This window comes from Melanotaenia boesemani, chromosome 15, assembly GCF_017639745.1.
Source record: "Melanotaenia boesemani isolate fMelBoe1 chromosome 15, fMelBoe1.pri, whole genome shotgun sequence".
NCBI lineage: Eukaryota > Metazoa > Chordata > Actinopteri > Atheriniformes > Melanotaeniidae > Melanotaenia > Melanotaenia boesemani.
Genome location: NC_055696.1, coordinates 31,921,876 through 31,939,295, shown reverse-complemented (window position 1 = coordinate 31,939,295; position 17,420 = coordinate 31,921,876). Strand labels below are relative to the sequence as shown.

Genomic DNA, 17,420 nt, shown 5'->3' with positions numbered 1-17,420 from the left:
GCACAATACACTAATACATGCACTGCTTGTGTAAATTACACTTGTCCTGAAAAAAATGTAATATAGATATAATATAAAGATATTATTCAAACTAGAACATAGATCTCTAGCACCCCTAAAATGCCATTTTTCTCTTGTTCTATCTTCTAAATGACAAACTTGCACATCAAATACAATCATTGGAATAAGTTTTCAGTGCACCTTTTTTTGGATGATCTTGTCTAAGTGTTTCTCTTTTATTAATGAAATGGTTAGTTTGATAATCAATATATCTTTAATAATAGTAATAATAGAATGGCAGAAGAAGAAAAACAGTGAGTCACATGACCCAGAAGAAATGACTCATCAAGATTTATGCTAACAGCATGGTTAGCCCACGGGTAAAGTTTCTCTATAACTTTTAAAATACTTTCCCAATCTTTGCAGCCTTGACTGAGTGTGTCACTTTAACTAATGAAACCCTGTTTCTCAAACTAAGAATAACACAAACTGATTTTTTCTTTAGTTATTAATATAACTAACTCTGTCTTCAGTGTTAACAGTGACATTAAATTTCACAGCTATCACATTTTCCCATATAAAAGCTAACATTAGCACTGATTTACAACCGTTACTTGCAACCCTTTAACTCAATTAAAGTAACAGGGTTGCATCTATTTCAGTTCACTCAGAAGAGACAATCCATCATCTAAAGTAAGATTAAATATCCATGTTTAGAATGTATTACTGTGTTATTCATTATATGACTAGCCTCTCTTCTTATTTTATTGCCACGAGGCAGCATAATGTCAGTGTGGCAAAAACTTCCTGGATTATTAACTTTTTTCACTATATATGTTCTGAATATTTACTATAGACATTACATTTTTTAAATTTACCACTGAGTGCTGCTGAAAAACAGAGAAGGTATCGTGCCAGGCGTGATGAACAGAGGGGACAGCAGTACTTAGAAAGAGGGAGAAGTGGAGGAAGGATGTAGAAAAGAAACACTGCAGGAGGATTAAACAGCCCTCCAGCCAGCCCAGAATCTTCAGTCATTTCTCAACCTGAAACTTCAAGGTCAGGACAGAAGTTTGCAGGAATGCAAGTTAGTGTTTGCACGGATCAATTATGACAGTATTCATGTTCCAGAAAATGTTGATATCTAGTTTGCTGCAGCTGAAATAAATTACATATAGCAGTGTTTGTTTCTTTTAGGCAACATGATCTTGGCAGAGAGAAAAGCAGGCTGCTAAAGCTGAAATAAATAGTGAGTTGAAGAAACTACGGGATCATTTGATGTTGAACAAAAAGCAGAAAAATACAGAAACAGACTCCAAAGACTGAAGAAGGAGGACCATCCTTCTCCAAGATCTAAAGTCAATACGTTGCTTCTGCAAATTTCAGGCACATCCTTAAGAAGAACCTTGATTTTCACACAGCAGCGGCTGAAGAAGCGCTTACAAAGTATGTACTTTCAACGAGAGTCGCCGACAAACAATTCCAGTAACAGTAACTAGCAAAGTCTTAAAGAAGTACAGGCTGCAGAGATGGGCTGACGGGGTGTTTGGATTTACAAGGAGTAGGTGTAAACAGCAAGGGAATGAAAATGTCTGCAGGTTCTAAAAGAAGAAATATCAGGGCCTTGCTGCCAAGCTGAGATCAACGGTGACTCTGTTCTTTTTATGTGACGATGTCAGCAGGATCACAACAGGAGAAAAGTAAACCATCACAAAAAAGAGAAGAAAGTGCAGAAACTTGAAATTAGCTGAGCACACCAACCTCCATATATCATACTCACTGTTCTGCACACTTCACCCCTGCTGGGTTGTGCATCCAACGTTGGCAGATGGTGAAACATGCAACACCTCAAAAATATGTGTGTATGTGGAATGTAGCAATAACTCAAACCAATACACAGCCACCGATCACATCACTTACCTTCAGTGTGCCACCATGGACAAAGAGCACAAAAATGATCCTGGAGCAACTTCAATGATAACTTTGAAGAAAGAATTTGAATGTTCCCAACAAGAACTGGTGGAAACATTTGGCCTTTTACTCCAGAAGTTCAGATGATATGCTTTATGCTTTCTCACGGGCCCTGAAGCGGAACCTCCCTGCAAGTAAATGTCCAGTCCACATCGACTTGAGAAAACTACTGCTGCAAGGACAGTGCAAAGAACTTTTACACCAACAGGCCACTTTGCACACTGGTGTTTACTATCTGGGTGCATCTGCCCCCACCTCCTCCTGCACTATATCAGCATCCAAACTGAAGGGACCACCTGTAACTCCTGAATGACATTAGAGAGAGATGCCCTGATGTGACAAGCATACATTTTTTTTAGTGATGGTCCATGCAGTACAAGCAATGTGGTCATTTTAATCACTTTAGTATCAAAATCTTCAAGAATGGATTTACAAAACAAACCTGGAACCTTTTTGAATCTAGCTATGGCAAAGGTGCCCCAGGTGGTGGCACACTGAACAGGGCAGCCAAGGGTCTGATACTCCCACAGCATTCTCCTTGTACCAAGTTCTGAGTTGTGAGAGAGGGACAATCGAAAAGGAAATTGTTTTACATTCAGGAGCAGGCTGTGGAAGATGCAGTGAAGGAAATGCCAGCTGGACTCCCATCTACCATGAGGCTCCACCAGGTGGTCACTGTGTCACCTGCCAAGCTTCTCCACCACAATGTCAGCTGTATGAGCTCTGCAACAGGGAATCTGGAGTGTGACTGCCAAAAAAAGAAGTGCTGCAGCTTCAACACGGAACCACACAGATGGTCTGATGCACAGCACACCAGAAGAAGTGTAATGGTACAATCCAGAGGATGTGGGGAATGGGTGAGGCCAGGCGTCGTCCTGGAGGTGAACGAGACCCACTGCCAGGTGACATCTATACACTGAGGTTAAAAATCATTTTCTCTTACAGTGTTGATCAGCTTATGACTACTTTTTTTTTTTGTTTGTTTGTTTCTTCCAATTTTGTTGCTAGATTGTTGACTCACTTTAACACTGTTTTTCATTTTTGCCTTTAGATGTTTGATCAAACCCAATTTGTGGTCTTGCTGGCATGTAAATATTTTATTCCTGCTCAATGTTCCTTTATTGCTAACGTGTTTACAACTAGTTAGTTTACTTTATGAAATGTAGACATTCCTGTGGTGATGAGTATATATTCTCACAGCTGAGTCATTATCTACAATAAAAGTAAAACTTATTTAACCCTGTGCCTTTGCACAACCCTGTTGCTATAATTTCAACTCTGTTCATATAATTTTTATTGAGATAATCTTTAATTGTTTTATAAATTTATACAGCTTTCAGCTATGGTTTGTGTAATAGTTTTAATAATTTATGCACAGCAAATTTGGACTAATACTTAAGAAATAAATACAGAAATGAGAAAAAAAAACACATCTTGAAAAGTTGGGTAAGCAAAATTCAAGAAGTTTATTAATAAATCAAGTTTTAACTGAAATTAAATCATTATTCAACATGTTTATGTAATGGTAAAGGATTTCTTACACTTCTATAATTTCTCTCTCTCTCTCTCTCTCTCTCTGTATACACACACACACACACACACACACATATATATAGAAATAAAAGCAAATTATTTCAGTTTGTATTTGCAAACAAAGTTTTGTCATTCTGTAAAATAAATAAATAAATAAATAAAAACTACATAATAAATCCAATCTAATGAGTCCCGAACATCCTTTTTTAAAGATGCAAAGAAAAATAAAAAGTGCAAAGTTGCATAATTTTTTGGCCCAGTCTTTACACCTTTCTCTGATTGGATGGTGATAAATCAAACTGTCCAATCAGAGGACAGATTCTTCGTAGTCTTCAGCTCTACTGTGACTTCTTAAAGGGGAGGAGATTTTCAACATGGATGAAAGCGCGAGTACGTCTGTGACTCTGGTAGGTTAAAATGTATTAAAATGTCGAAATGAAAGTACTTATTTAATGTCTCGATTGTACAGAAGCGTGAAGTTATTTTCTCATCACTCCAGCGAGGTTGTCCGTGTGCTGGTTATCTTTGCTACGTGTATTGTAACGTTGTTATAACACACAACCCCGGAGACGTGCAAATGTTTACGTGTGTGCTTACTGTTTGTCCTAATAGACTATAAACCCAGACAAACCCGGTGTAGTTCCTTCCAACAACACGGGCGGCTCCGTTGACTCCCTGGTGAGTTGAATTCAGCTGTTCGCAGATGTAAATAAAAAACTGGTGGAGGTAATTATTTTACTTCTTTGTAAATAGTAGGCTGGAAAATGCATTGCCCTGAGTGTGCCTTAAAATAATTAGTTGCACTAACTAGTAAATAATTGAATTTTTAATTTCCCAGGTTCTGATTGGACTACTTTTCTTCATAGCTGCTTAATCCTAGTCATTTTTAATTTAAAGTAGTAACTATCACGTTTGTACTTGTCCCACCTTCTCAAAATGATAATTTTCTTTGATCTAATATCCTAACTGGCACGGTTCAAGCAACATGCATTGTATTTCACATCATGTCAGCAGTGTAACAACCTGTTTCTTATTTCTCAGGTTGATTTAGGAAAACGGGTCCTACAGCAATTGCAAAGCAGACTGGAGCGGGCCTGTGAGCAGCAGCCCTTGGACCTTGACCATGTGGATTTCCTCACCACCAGCACAATGACTCTAATCACCTCCCTTTCACCTCATGTGAACTTTCCACAATCGGTGTGTTCATTTCTCTCAGTGCTGAGATCATGTGAATGTTGCACTGCATGTATTTCTGTACTAACTTTTTTTAATGTCAATGTCTGTATCCAAATGTCAGGGTATGTAAAATTAACATTGTTGTTGTATACATACATATACAAATGTTTTTTATAGGTACTTGACGGTCTGGAGGAGCTTATCGCCCTCATCCAATCTGAAATGGATAAGAGAAGGCCAGCCGGTATAACCAACAGAATAAGTGGTGAAGTGGGGCGCCCCAAGCTGAGCATTTCTAAAGATCACCTTCAGGACCTAATGGAGATGGACCTTTCTGTGGCCTGTATTTCCAACATTCTCGGTGTGTCAGTGAAAACAATCCACCGTAGAATGAGAGAATGGGGCCTCTCAGTAAAAGATACCTACAGCTCGCTGTCCGATGATGAGCTTGACAGCTTGGTATCAACAATCAAACAAGAGTCAAAAAATCTGGGTCAGTTTGACAATCTCTTCTTCATGCTTTCTTCTTTTTTGTCATTAAATCAAGTCTCCCTCTTAGATTTTCATACAGAATAAGTTGTATTTATAATCAGTGGGTGAACATGACTGAGTACTGTACTCATTCATTAATCTTGTGATGTTGCATGATGGTCTCAGCTTACTGTATGTGTGTCGGGTAATTGTCTAAAATGCTGCAGTTTCCATCCATTTCTGATGTAATCTTCTGCCATCATGTTTAACCGCATGTATTCCGGCAGGTCACAGAATGGTGAAGGGACGTCTGAGGGCACTGGGCTACAGGGTGCAGTGGACCCGGGTGTGGGACTCCATGCACCGTGTAGACAGTGTGGGAATACTGGACAGGACGGTAAATCTGGGTTGTGTTAGAAGGACGCACAGTGTTCCTGGTCCTCTGTCACTCGTACATATCCACACCAACCACAAGCTAAACAGGTGAGCTTCATGTCAAGAGTTTGAACACACCGACACAGTCCTGTGTGACTCCTTGTGTATGTGCTTGATGCATTACAATGTTAGCAGCGCTTTGTGTCTATTACTGTAGATACGGGATTGTGATGTTTGGTGGTGTTGATGCCTTTTCACAAAAGGTTTGTTTCCTATCATTTCTTTTTGTTCATCACCAAAAGTAAGCAGAAGCAGAAAACTGCTGCAAAAGTAACTTGTGAACAGTTTATTTGAGTGACCGTCTGTGTAGATTTAAAGTCCTGTCATTTATAGATCCTGTACCTGAAAGCAGCCAACAACAACAAGGCATCTACAGCGCTGGACTTCTTCCTTGAAGCTGTGAAGCGTTACGGCTGTCCATCTCGGTACGATGCAGATTCTTTTTTTAACCTTCATAAATCAGCCAAGAAGTAATGTGCTTTCCAGTCATGCAGGGGTGTCCAAAGTCCTCCAGGGTTTCAATGTTTCCCTGCCACAACACTCCTGACTCAAATCAAATGCATCCAACAGCCAATCAAGTTGTGTTTGTTGGAACAGGCAAACATCAAAAACCTGCAAGATTGTGGCCCTTGAGGGCCGGCGCTGGACACCCCAGACTTAAGGCGACCTGCCACATTTAAGGGCAAACTTATAATGTCTGGTAACATTCAGGCAAGAGTGTTTTCCATGTTAATTTTCTGAGGACAGTGTATTCAACACCTGCTCAGCTTTTAAATATTGGTGCATAATTTCATACATGCTAGGAAAAGATTGATTCCTGGAATCAAAGGACAACATGCTAAAGTATAAAACTAGTTTCCAGCTTGGTGTTAAAACCGTATCTGTGTAGAAGATGACTGGCTTTTGCTCAGACACACAACCTTCAGCCTCTTAAACTCGTCTCTTCGTCGTAGTGAATAAGCCATCAGGTCATGGAGCCTCTCATCAGCAGTTCAGGCTGAAATGTGTTGGAGCTGGAATCTCACGTTCCAGTCCTTAAGGGCCTCTACCCTGCAGGTTTTTTATGTTTCCCTGCTCCAACACACTTCATATAGACGGGATCCAACAGCTTGTCAGGTTCTGCACAATGGCCCATTAATGTGAATCAGGTGGAGAATTTTAGCTCATATGGAATGAAAAACTTGCACGATAATTTCACATTTAATAAACTCTGGAACTTGTCCTTTAAAGCTGGTTTAAATGTGGGTAAAATGCATGTGCAGGTATGCAGAAGTTTTCTTCTTTTAGGGGGAACAGTTAACATTTCAGTGCTTTTACTTGAGTTTTTAGAGGCGGATGAGGGAAATCCAGAGCCATGAAAACCCTCAACATGATGAGTAGTAAAACAAAATCCACAGTGTGGATTCTCAGGGTCTGCAGGGTTTGTTGTGAGGCATATTTCAAAGATAATTTGTGCTTTCATGACTTGTTTCTAGTGTGAGAGGAAACCGAGAACTGGAGAACGTGGACATTGCTCGATACATGTTTGATGTTCGAGGCTGTGAACGAGGAAGCTTCATGTTTGGAAAAAATGTGCACAACCAAAGGTAACGTGCTAGAAGTCGACGTGAGCTTTGCATCGACTGCATTTACTAGTTTGTCCCAGTGGAGAATCTGCTAACTGTGTTGTTGTAATTCCTAGTTTGAGTGAATCAAAGAATTAATTTAAAATGGGTTCAAGCTACCACTGTTTTTCTATCACAGAAAAACAGACAAATTCTTGTGTAAACTCGAACATTAAAGGGTTTCTATGACTTTTCTCCCCTTTTTTCAGAGCTTTTCGACATTTCAGTTTATTTTCTCTCCATTTTAGTTTTCCTTCTTTCCTTATGATACCTCTTTTTCTTTGAACATTGTTGACAGGTTTGTAAAAAATTTCTCAGACCTGGTCTTTGTTTTCAGGGTAGAGCAGCTGTGGCGTGATGTGTGGGGTGTGGTGTCAAACATCTACAGCGACGTCCTCCGTGGCCTTGAGGAGAACAGGCTGCTGGATACGTCAAACTGCATAAACCTCTTCTGTGCACAGTATGTCTTTTTACCACGCATCCAGAGAGATTTGGACGCATGTGCAGAAGACTGGAACAACCGTTTGCTACAGACTGAGCAGAACTACACCCCAAACCAGCTGTGGGAAACTGGGAGGACTGGGACTCCAGTCAGCTGTCCTGAAAAGCTTGATGTAAGGCTGAACATTTACTGTAGTTTTTCTTTCACATTCTTTTTAAAAGTACTCACACACAGCGTCTCCTTTCAGGCCGGGTTTGTAGATGCAGACATAGCAGATATGGAGGATGCTGGCGTTCTCATCCCAGAGCTGATGTCGTCCCTGAACCGTGACGAGTTGGCGATGCTGAGCCAGCTTTTCGATCCCATGGCTCCCTCTTCTTGTTTTGGGGCTGATATTTACAGTTATGTTGTCCAGTATGTAGAAAATGTTGAATCACAACACTCCTAAGGCATTATATAAAAAACCTCTTGGAAAGAACATCAGTGGTCCTTGTTTTTTTGGTGGGGCTATTGTAAATGGAAAAAATGAATCTATAGTTGGAGCTAGCCACTGTTTTGCTACCTTCAGTTATTAAAATGTATGAATTATTGTATGTTTGTAGGACTTGTTAATGGCTCGTGTTGCCTCTGGCTACCTGTTAGCAAAGCAGTTGAAATAAATACTGATCAAATTAAATGGCACTGAAGTGTATAATGGAACAAAAGCCAAGCAGACCAGGTTACTTAAAACACTAATGATTTAATATTGTGGAATTATGTGTGAAACGTACTGCTGACTATAAACAGATCATTCTTTAATGAGCTCATACACACAAAATCACAGCCACATGTACAAATACAGTATAAACCCCTTACACTGCAGTTTCTTTTCTGAAACATACATATTATAAACGTTTGCTTAGTGTTGAGGTTGATCCTGTTCTTGTTTCATGCAACGTGTGTTACTTGGATAAAATTATCATCGGAGAGATGTCCCACTCTGACTCAGGATAATAACGAACCAGGCTGGTGTGTACTGGATAGAAGAATAATGCACACACACATGATATTACTACCAATGATTGTGTATGTACTGTGTATATTTTGGGCCTGGATACTAGAAATGCTGCCCTGCTGCCATTAATGCGCCCTGATAATCAGTTTCATGATAAAACCCAGAAAAACAACTGTTAGACTTTACATGCAGGGTTCCTACAGGTTTTTACAAGTTAAATTTAAGACTTTTTAAGACAACTTGGAACAGAATTTAATACCCATGTCACCGCCACACTGGCAAAAATGAATGACTCCTAGAATTGAAGAAAATGCATATTTACATCAGTGGTTATTAGTGACCTGGGTGTGTATGTAAAATCCAAAGCTTCACTTAAAGGCTGAATAATTGGGATTTTTTCCTTAAAAATAATTTAAAATGTTCTCATTTGCTGCGAGGGATAAAAGGAAGCTTCCCTGTAAACAATGTCTCCTACATCAACAATGTCTTTGTCAACTTTTACTCCTTCAAAATAAGAGTTCCATGCTGGAATAACTTGGGTGCACCGTGTTGCTCTTTCCTACTTCCTGGTTCTGTCCTGCGGGTTCTTTCGGTCTAGTTGGGTGGCTCCTCTGCCTCTCAATTGGCCGTGTGCCCTGGGTCGGTGTCCTGGCAGTCGTGGCCGGTGGGCGGCTCCCGGTGATACTGTTTCCTTAACAGGCTCATCTGTGCTCAACCTCACATTAGTCTTTTAATATGTGCAAGTATGTGTGTGTGTATGTGTATGCTTGCTTGTACACAAGCGGGGAGGGAGGGGGTTATGCGTGGGGGTGGGGGGTGGGGTGGGGGGGATTGTTTTAACCATGGAAAGCACTTTGTGCTGCATTCATGTATGAAAAGTGCTCTATAAATAAAGATTGATTGATTGATTGATATGCGACTCCCCACGGTTGCCTAACAACAAGAAGGCAGCGTTTGGTATTTTATGTTGGAAAAAGAGCAGCGGCGTGCAGGTATGGAAGCTGGTAAAAGAAGCGACCAGTTTCAGAAAAACCTAAAAAGCCTCGGCATCCTGCTCAAAAAGCAAACGACCAAAAATTGAATAAAATGAGGATCAATATTGGAGAATCTTTTGAAAGGTGGAGAAGTCTGAGCTGGCAAAGTTTCTCCTCGACAGGTACGCACCAGAATTTTGCTTAAATAAACTGAAAAGTTTATCTTGATTTACAAAGATTTTAGTCTAATTTATTTCTCTGCACTCGTTAAATGAATGTGTGTGACTGTATGGACGTATTAGTGGAGTAAACTGGTGGCCTGTTAGTTTACAACAACAAATGTAATGATGTTTGGACCGAGTGAAAACTGTGTTTGTCCTTATAAACGTATGAAATTACTATCAAATTCATTTATTCGCTCATGTGCCTCCAAAGCCTCGATCCTCATCGTTCTCAGCTTATGTTCTCCACCGAGCTTCGAACGGGTTCTCCACCGGTGTCAACCAGGCCGAGAATGACCCTTTGTCCAGCCGTGTCATATTACATTTACACTTTCTCATTTTACTCATCGAACCCACTAAATTCTCAAGTCCCTGTCAGCTAGCGCTCTTTCAAGCCAAAATGAAAGGATTCGTGTGTGTTGGGCTAAATGTTCCCCCATCATTTCTCCCTACAAAGTCAGTGATAACTGGTTCCTAATTTCAATATAACGGTCGGGTTGGAACGGGAGGAAATGACTTCACTTCTGTCACTCTGCAGTTCGGACATTTCCCGACGCATTTTAACACAACACAGCATACAGCTTTAGGTAGATATAATTTAAGACCTACTGTATAAAATTTAAGAACAAAACTGTCCAATTTAAGGACTTTTTAAGGTATTAAATTTATATTTGCAAATTCAAGACTTTAAAGACTTTTTCAGACCTCGCGGGAAGCCTGTACTTGGTAATAAATTACTTCCTCCACATTAGTTGTTTGAATGTGTCTTTATTTAACCTGGAAGGTGCCACTGGGATACAAACTCCCTTCCTCCAGTGAATCCTGAAACTTAGTGGCCTCTATTTTGCTCTGTGAACTTACCTGTCCACAGCTTTCCACATGACTAACAAATAGCTGAAGAGGCATACTCAATCCACAGCTTTCGCACAGGGACTTTGGCATTTTGCTGAACTCTGCAGCATCAAGAGGAAGAGGTGTAGTATCAATTTCTTCTTGGAGAGGAACGATGTAAAGCCCGTGCCTCCCACTGCTGGTGGCCATCTTCAGCATCTTAGAAGTGTAGCCCTGTGATCCCTGAGCTACCACTGACAAGTTTCTCTGTCCGTTACCACCTGGGACGTAAGAAAGAGAAGCAAAATATTATCCGTCACACATGGAAGCAAAGTTTTCAGTCAATATCATTTAGATATGTTTACAAAGCATTTCACTGTACCAGGCGTTTTAGAAGATTCCTACAAATCTTAAATTTGATCGACTTTCTAAGTTAACTAGTGATAAGAGTTGTTACCTGCAGCTTTATACAAAAGCCATCCTCCAGTTAGGGTCTTCATTTTGGGATATTCCTCATGAAGAACTCTTGTGATCTATGTCATGAAGAAGAAAAAAAACATTTGGAAAGACAAATATGCCAAACATACGTCTGCTATAATCCCAGAAACAAACCAGGGTTTGTTCTGGAGATGAAAGTGCCAATAATGCATCAACAGAGTCCAAGAAAAAGACCTGCTCATGATCAGCATTGTCAGCTACGCCAACTGTCCGCCTTCCCAGTCCCGCCTGAAGGAGCCGCGTTTCATTCTTGGGAGTTTTTGTCGTTGAAGCAGGTAGAAGACAGAAACTGAGCTTTATGTGGCGAACAGCAGGTATGTTGGGATGTGGTTCTGGAAAAAGCTGCTTTCTTCTCTTCTGTCTTCTCTTAAAGATTGAAGGAGATGACCTATCATATGAAAAAGAAAAAAACTCAACTGAGACATTACAATACTTGATAGAAAATAGAGCCAAATCTAAAATGTTTGCTCTGGAAGAGGCTCCTAACCCTGTACAGGAGGAAAGGCACTGCCTTACAACCCGTTTGGTTTCACCAAAGAGCTTCTTGGACAGCAAACAGCGGACCGTACGAAGGAGGAAACACCTTCACACCTTCAGTTTTTAGCAGTGATGGGAGTAACGGCATTAAATAAACAGCGGGTGATCTAACTAAGTATTTTTTTCATCGTTACACCCCCGTTACCGAGGATTAAATGTTACTGACAGTGTGTTACCATTGATAAGATTTGTTTTGCTTTTCGGTGAACAGAAGTTGTGACTTCGTTCTGACTATACTGTGCTGCTGCTACAGTGGAGAGGAGGTTTCCTACGAAAAACACACACCAAAAGAAGTAAAGAAGGATAAACTTGAGCTTAATGAAATAATAGACCAAAAAAAAAAAAAAAAAAAATCTTTAACAGCACAGAGGCAGCAGAAAAAGCATCCAGGTGTCTCTGGATAAAAACAGCTGATCCGTGGCTGAGCTGCCAGGGTACCTGCTGAGGCTTGATCAGCCGCAGGGTCGCCGAGGGAGGGTGTCTGATGTTCAAGAGACCCCAAACACCCAGGATGCATCACTGATGATCGATTCAACAGGTACCTTTGTACTTTCCTTTGTGTGCTCTCATGGGTGGTCTGCAGGCAGGCGGGTGGATGACTCCGTAAAGGTGTAGTTCCAGTTTTACCCTGGACCTCTGACTGGGCATTTGACAGAACTTCAACAAAATTACGTATAGCTCTCTCTATAGCAGAGTCCGGTTTCTGTGGAAGACAAACACATTTTTTTAAATAAATAACATCAAAATATCATTAAACTGAACTTTAAATAAACTTAATATTCAACCATCTTGGGTTATGTGGATAAGTAATATCCATAAATCTTGTGTTTATTAAATGCAGCTTTTGTCAGATATTGGTAGGGAAGTTTTTCTCTCTGTCTTATTCAGAAGATCCGACTAATATTTACTATGATCAGCCTTTCACCTCGTTGTGTACTCGGCTACAATATAATTAAGTCAGGTTTTAATACAAGTGTTTTCGTACACCGTCGCCCCATCACAGACCCTGGTGTAACAACACAACCCGTTTAACAATCTTTATGAATTATTAACAGTTGTTTCTGCACCGTAACGACTCTTCGTTTCTCCTTAGGTTGTCGCGGTGAGGACGTTTCTTTCTAGCGTGTTTTTACACACGTTTTAACGGTTTATTAGTAAGAAACCTGGAACTGTAGAAGTAAACAAGTCTGTTCGGGCTGGATTATTTGGTAAAATAAGTAGGATAACTACTAAGGCTAATAACTGAACGCTTCTACACACTCATGACATCAAATGTGAACTGTAATTTCTACAATATCAGAAATTACAACCCACCAGAGTCGCAGCTGTTCTGTCGTCATCATCCATGTTGAAAATCTACATCCCTTTAAGAAGCTGCTGAAGAAGCTGTCCTCTGATTGGACAGTGAACCCGGAAGCACCGGAAGCCCCGTATCCAAAAGCTCCTCTTGGCAAAGTCGATTTGTTCGGCACAAGACAGGGCAGGTAAAATAAAATAAAATAAAATAAAAAAAATTAAATTAAATTAAAAATAAAATAATAAATAAATTAAATAAAAAATAGAGAGCAAAAGAGAGCGATAAATGGCTAATTCTAATTGAATAAAAACAAAAAAGTTATTTTAGTAACATAATTAGATACCAAAAGAAACCGTTTTCAATGTCTTTTTTGTTTGTTTTGTTTTTTGTCACTGATTTTGTTCCACACTGCACCTTTAAAGCATTTCAGCTTGATAATTAAACAGCATTAAGCGTAAAATACCTTGAAAAATAAGATTGGTTTAAAAACATTTTATTGTTCAGAAATTTGCTGTAATGGAGTAAAGGTGACTTGAGGTTAGCTGCTTACCAAGCTGTCAGCGGTTAAAATAATTGTCTCTTGACTGATGAATTAGGATTTCTTCTAACCAAACATCCACATTGCAGGACTCCTGTATCTCATTGGTTTTGAATGTAGCTTTATTGTTAGACATACACATCTAAAAAAGATGCCAGTACAATGGGACTAATTTCATAACTTCCTTTTCTCATATATTCATATAGCAGTTGTTTTAACAGGTCAGTGGTTGAGATCTAACAGGTCATAATTACACTGGAATGAAGATTTACTTGTAGGGCAACTTTTAAAAAAGGCATTTGCAGGGAAACGTGGCTCTCACACACCAAACCATTCCTTAAAAATGTCTCAGAAGAAATACAGTCTAAGGCATTGGCAGATAACACAGACAATATTAAGCTTTCAGACAAAGCGAAACACGTGGCAAGAACACGTACTGAAGTGCAAGCGTCACAGCAGGAGTCCATCGTTTGTTTCCCCCTTGATGGAGAGTCAGAAATAACGGGAGGGAACGCTGACACCTCAGCTCCCCTTTGTTGACATTTGTGCGTCACAGAACAGCATATAAATAATGACTAATAAAGCGCTGAATAAACATTTGAGCCATCTACCTGGGTCATTTCATGTTGCCTTTGATAACATGAAGTGGTTCAGAGTCAGTCTGTGTAACAGTTCACAGCCAGATTCGTTGGGGCTGATAAATAATCCATGTGACTGTCCTGCAATGGCAAATACGGTCGAACAGAGGATGGCAGCTGCATCTAAAAAAATGATTCTGTTTGATGCAAATATTTTTCAACAGTCAAGGCCAACAATGATAAATTCCAGGCAGCCAATCACTCGGCTGTTTTTTACTGACAGTCGTTATCTTGAAGCACCAACTGACCACGTGAGGCATCAAGAAAAGCTAGAAAAAACTGGAAAATTCATGGAAACAACAACATTTCAAGTCCTGGATGGAAGTAGTGCATCCGGGCTAAAGTAGCTTTCAGAAATGTGGAGTGATATTAAGGATTAAACATTTATGGAGGAAACAGTAAATTCCAAATGTTTTAATAATTACGGACAGATAAAATTATGTCTCTTCACATCTACCCTCTGCCTAAACAGATGTTGGTCAACATGTGAGAAAACAAAAATAATGAACTGAAATTTGTTTCAAAGTTTTCGGAGCAGTTTGACATCAAATCTCCCTTGTAAAGGTGCAAAGGTGTGATGAGGTCAGGGAGTGATTATTAAGACAAAAAAACATAAGGCAAGCATAAATAAACTGTGAAATGTTTGGATATACAGTATTTTTATATCTATATATTATTAAATGTTCATATCTTTATTTATAACCTTCACAATTTATTTATGTTTATATGATTTAATGTGCTCCTAAAATCCCTCCATACATCCAACTGATGATTAAATACAAACAGTGACCGACTGTGACTCATTCATCCCGAAGTGCTGTCCCACTGTAGTGACTGTGAGTTGCTCTAGTATAAACGCCCATTTATGCTCCCTTACATATATAAATAGCAACACCCGTTTCAAACGTTGTCATACATCCCCGTCCTCACTTCCACGCATCTTTTGCATCACCATGGTTGTTAAGTCTATTCCTCCACTAGTAGGCAGTGCTAATTTCAGAGTTCCTGCGAGTCGACGTCAGTTTCAGACACGTTTAATGGACTGGTATGAAGTTGTTTTCAACTGTCCAACACGCCCTAAACACTCGCATATCCATTCTTCAAAAGCTTGCACAATTTCTACAGTTGTTGACCTCGTCTTCATTCTTCTTCTGCTTTTTTGTTCCTTTATTGATCCATTCTTCTTCTCTGGTTTGTTTCTTTCCCTAGCTGCATGTCAGCCACTCTGCTCAGCACTGCCCCTCATGATTTCCGGTGGTTTTGCTCCGTCTTCTGCGTCAAACGATGGATGGCTAAGCTGCCTGAAAACTGACCAAATTACGCGCTTAACCGATGCAGAAGACGGACAAAACTGTCCATCTGTCTGCGTGTCCCTCTTCTGTGCCGAGCATAAATGGGCCTTAATACTCTGTGCATCACTCCTCATCATCCTCCTCTTCTTCTTCTTTGAGCTCAAGGTATTCCAGCCCCATGTCCTCCACCACATCTTCCTCACGAGAGTCAGATTTCTGCCGACTTACATCACCCTCTTCCACCAAGTCCTCTTCCCCCTCTGCAAGCAGTTCCTCTTCATCCTCCCCTAAAACATCCCTCTCCTCCTCGTATGAAGAAATGGGGGAGTAGTGAGGGAGGTCGAATACATGTGGGCTGCTGGGAGCATCAGAGCTGCTGTGAGTAGGTGAGATGGCAGGAGCAGCAACAGGGATGATGGGTACTGGGATGGAAAAGGCAGGAAATGACTCGGAAGCACACATCCTGCCACTGTTGCCGACCCCTGTGACACGCCTGCCGGTTGGGTTGATAGTGTTGGTAGTGCTGGCGGTGGAGGGAATGATGGCCATGCCCAGCCCAGAGGTGATGGCTCTGGTTTCGGGTGCGTACTCGCGGATCTCCCCTGGTTCCAGTGGCTCCAGCCCACAGGGGTCATGCTCACTGCAGGCCAGCTTGCCATCCAGTTTAGAGATGAAGAGCAGGCCCTCACGATGCTGGCGGCAGTAGGAACTGGGACACATCTCACAGAAGGACGCTGCCTCCTTACCGCATATGTCGCATTGATGCCATGGGCATTCCCAGCGACCTACAAAGAAAAACAACCCAGGAAATTCTTTAAAATAATAAAAACTTTTTTTGTGTATTACAATTCAATGAATAAGCAAAATAATAAAAATACACAAAAAATAATAGCAACGAAGAGAAACAACAGCTCTGAAATTAAATAAAAAAAAAAACAACTACAGAGTGAGACATCATCTTCTAATCCTATCTCTGCTGAGAGTTGCACAATGCACATGCACAAAGAGGGGAAAAAAATACAGAGTGAGACATCGTCTTTCTTTTTTTTATCTCTGCTTAGAGTTGCACATGAGCAATAAAGGGGAAAAATATGGTGGAGGACTAGGGAGCAAAACGGCAGTACAGAAAGTCAAAAGTCTGGGATAACTTCACGTTAAACTTACAAAATAAATTAAATACATGTGAGATTTGTAAAGCGGACCTTGTGTACCACGGAAGTACGTCTGCAGGGCTCAAACATTTAAAGAGGAGGCACGTCAGACTTACATAACAACCTTATGCAAAATTTCAAAGCTGAAAGTGAAATAAGATCTATTTATAATAATCATGAGATACATAATCCGATTGGTCGACTACTCGTTTTAATAGTCGGTGACAAATCGACCATCAGAATAGTCATTAGTTGCAGCACCAGACTTTGGTGTGGCAAGTGTGAACCGAGGTGAACCACTGTGTGAGCAAGCCCCTTTATCCCCCAACTGCTCACTAGGAACTGAAATATGGTAGCCCACTGATTTCTAGTAAATATACTAGAGATGGGTGAAATGCAGAGCCCAAATGGAATGAATAATGTAAAAAATACTATTTTACCTGCTTTGTTTAACCCTATGCCTTAGAGTGGATGAGAGAGAGAGCAGAGCAATGATATGGTGATCTTTAACAGAAAGAATATGTGACACATGGACACTTGGTCCTTCTATGTTAGGTGTTCTTGGTTTAAACCACAAGACTTTTGGAACAATGGACCTCATTCAGTTTTAAAATCTTCTTAAACTCATTCTTAAGTTGTTCCTCAGAAGCTTTTTAAGAAAACTCGTCGACAGATTCATGAATGTACGAATGTTCGTATCTTTCCTCTGAGATTCCCAAATACCAATCTTCCCAAGTTGAAAGGACGTGCCAACTGGCAAAGCACACAACAGTTCAGGAAACTGAAGTGCAGACACAAAGAGTTGAGACAAAGACAA

At 40.3% G+C, this 17,420-nt stretch overlaps 3 protein-coding genes across 6 annotated transcripts in view; 1 reads left to right on the top strand and 2 right to left on the bottom strand.

The window, feature by feature from the left end:
* Positions 1-3,851: 3,851 nt before the first annotated feature.
* LOC121654248 lies at positions 3,852-8,112 on the top strand. The gene is made up of 10 exons (XM_042008286.1): positions 3,852-3,911; positions 4,117-4,182; positions 4,546-4,701; positions 4,858-5,173; positions 5,439-5,634; positions 5,744-5,789; positions 5,920-6,011; positions 7,062-7,172; positions 7,528-7,804; positions 7,880-8,112. Exons 1-10 carry the CDS (start codon positions 3,879-3,881, stop codon positions 8,078-8,080), a joined length of 1,494 nt encoding a protein of 497 aa, XP_041864220.1. The 5' UTR covers positions 3,852-3,878; the 3' UTR covers positions 8,081-8,112.
* A 2,461-nt stretch (positions 8,113-10,573) lies between these two features.
* Positions 10,574-13,087, bottom strand: LOC121654251. The gene is made up of 5 exons (XM_042008289.1): positions 13,002-13,087; positions 12,230-12,390; positions 11,325-11,538; positions 11,110-11,185; positions 10,574-10,933 (listed from the first exon to the last, which is right to left on the bottom strand). The coding sequence occupies exons 1-5, from the start codon at positions 13,032-13,034 to the stop codon at positions 10,590-10,592; spliced, it is 828 nt and encodes a 275-aa protein (XP_041864223.1). The 5' UTR covers positions 13,035-13,087; the 3' UTR covers positions 10,574-10,589.
* Positions 13,088-13,626: 539 nt separating this feature from the next.
* Positions 13,627-17,420, bottom strand: part of nsd1b (nuclear receptor binding SET domain protein 1b) — a 42,622-nt gene continuing 38,828 nt past the window's right edge. For all 4 annotated transcript variants that reach the window (XM_042008492.1, XM_042008496.1, XM_042008493.1 and 1 more), the window contains one exon: positions 13,627-16,237. In XM_042008492.1, the coding sequence (XP_041864426.1) occupies positions 15,576-16,237 (662 nt within the window). In that variant the 3' untranslated portion in view covers positions 13,627-15,575. The remainder of the gene's footprint in view (positions 16,238-17,420) is intronic.

Excerpts from the sequence above, each read along its gene's own strand:
- LOC121654248 (XM_042008286.1), top strand. The coding sequence starts at position 3,879 with ATGGATGAAAGCGCGAGTACGTCTGTGACTCTG. Across the intron at positions 5,174-5,438 it reads ACAAGAGTCAAAAAATCTGG|GTCACAGAATGGTGAAGGGA; the intron begins GTCAGTTTGACA and ends GTATTCCGGCAG. Across the intron at positions 7,805-7,879 it reads GCTGTCCTGAAAAGCTTGAT|GCCGGGTTTGTAGATGCAGA; the intron begins GTAAGGCTGAAC and ends GTCTCCTTTCAG.
- LOC121654251 (XM_042008289.1), bottom strand. The coding sequence starts at position 13,034 with ATGGATGATGACGACAGAACAGCTGCGACTCTG. Across the intron at positions 12,391-13,001 it reads ACAGAACAGCTGCGACTCTG|AAACCGGACTCTGCTATAGA; the intron begins GTGGGTTGTAAT and ends TGTCTTCCACAG. Across the intron at positions 11,186-11,324 it reads ACAATGCTGATCATGAGCAG|ATCACAAGAGTTCTTCATGA; the intron begins GTCTTTTTCTTG and ends TTCATGACATAG.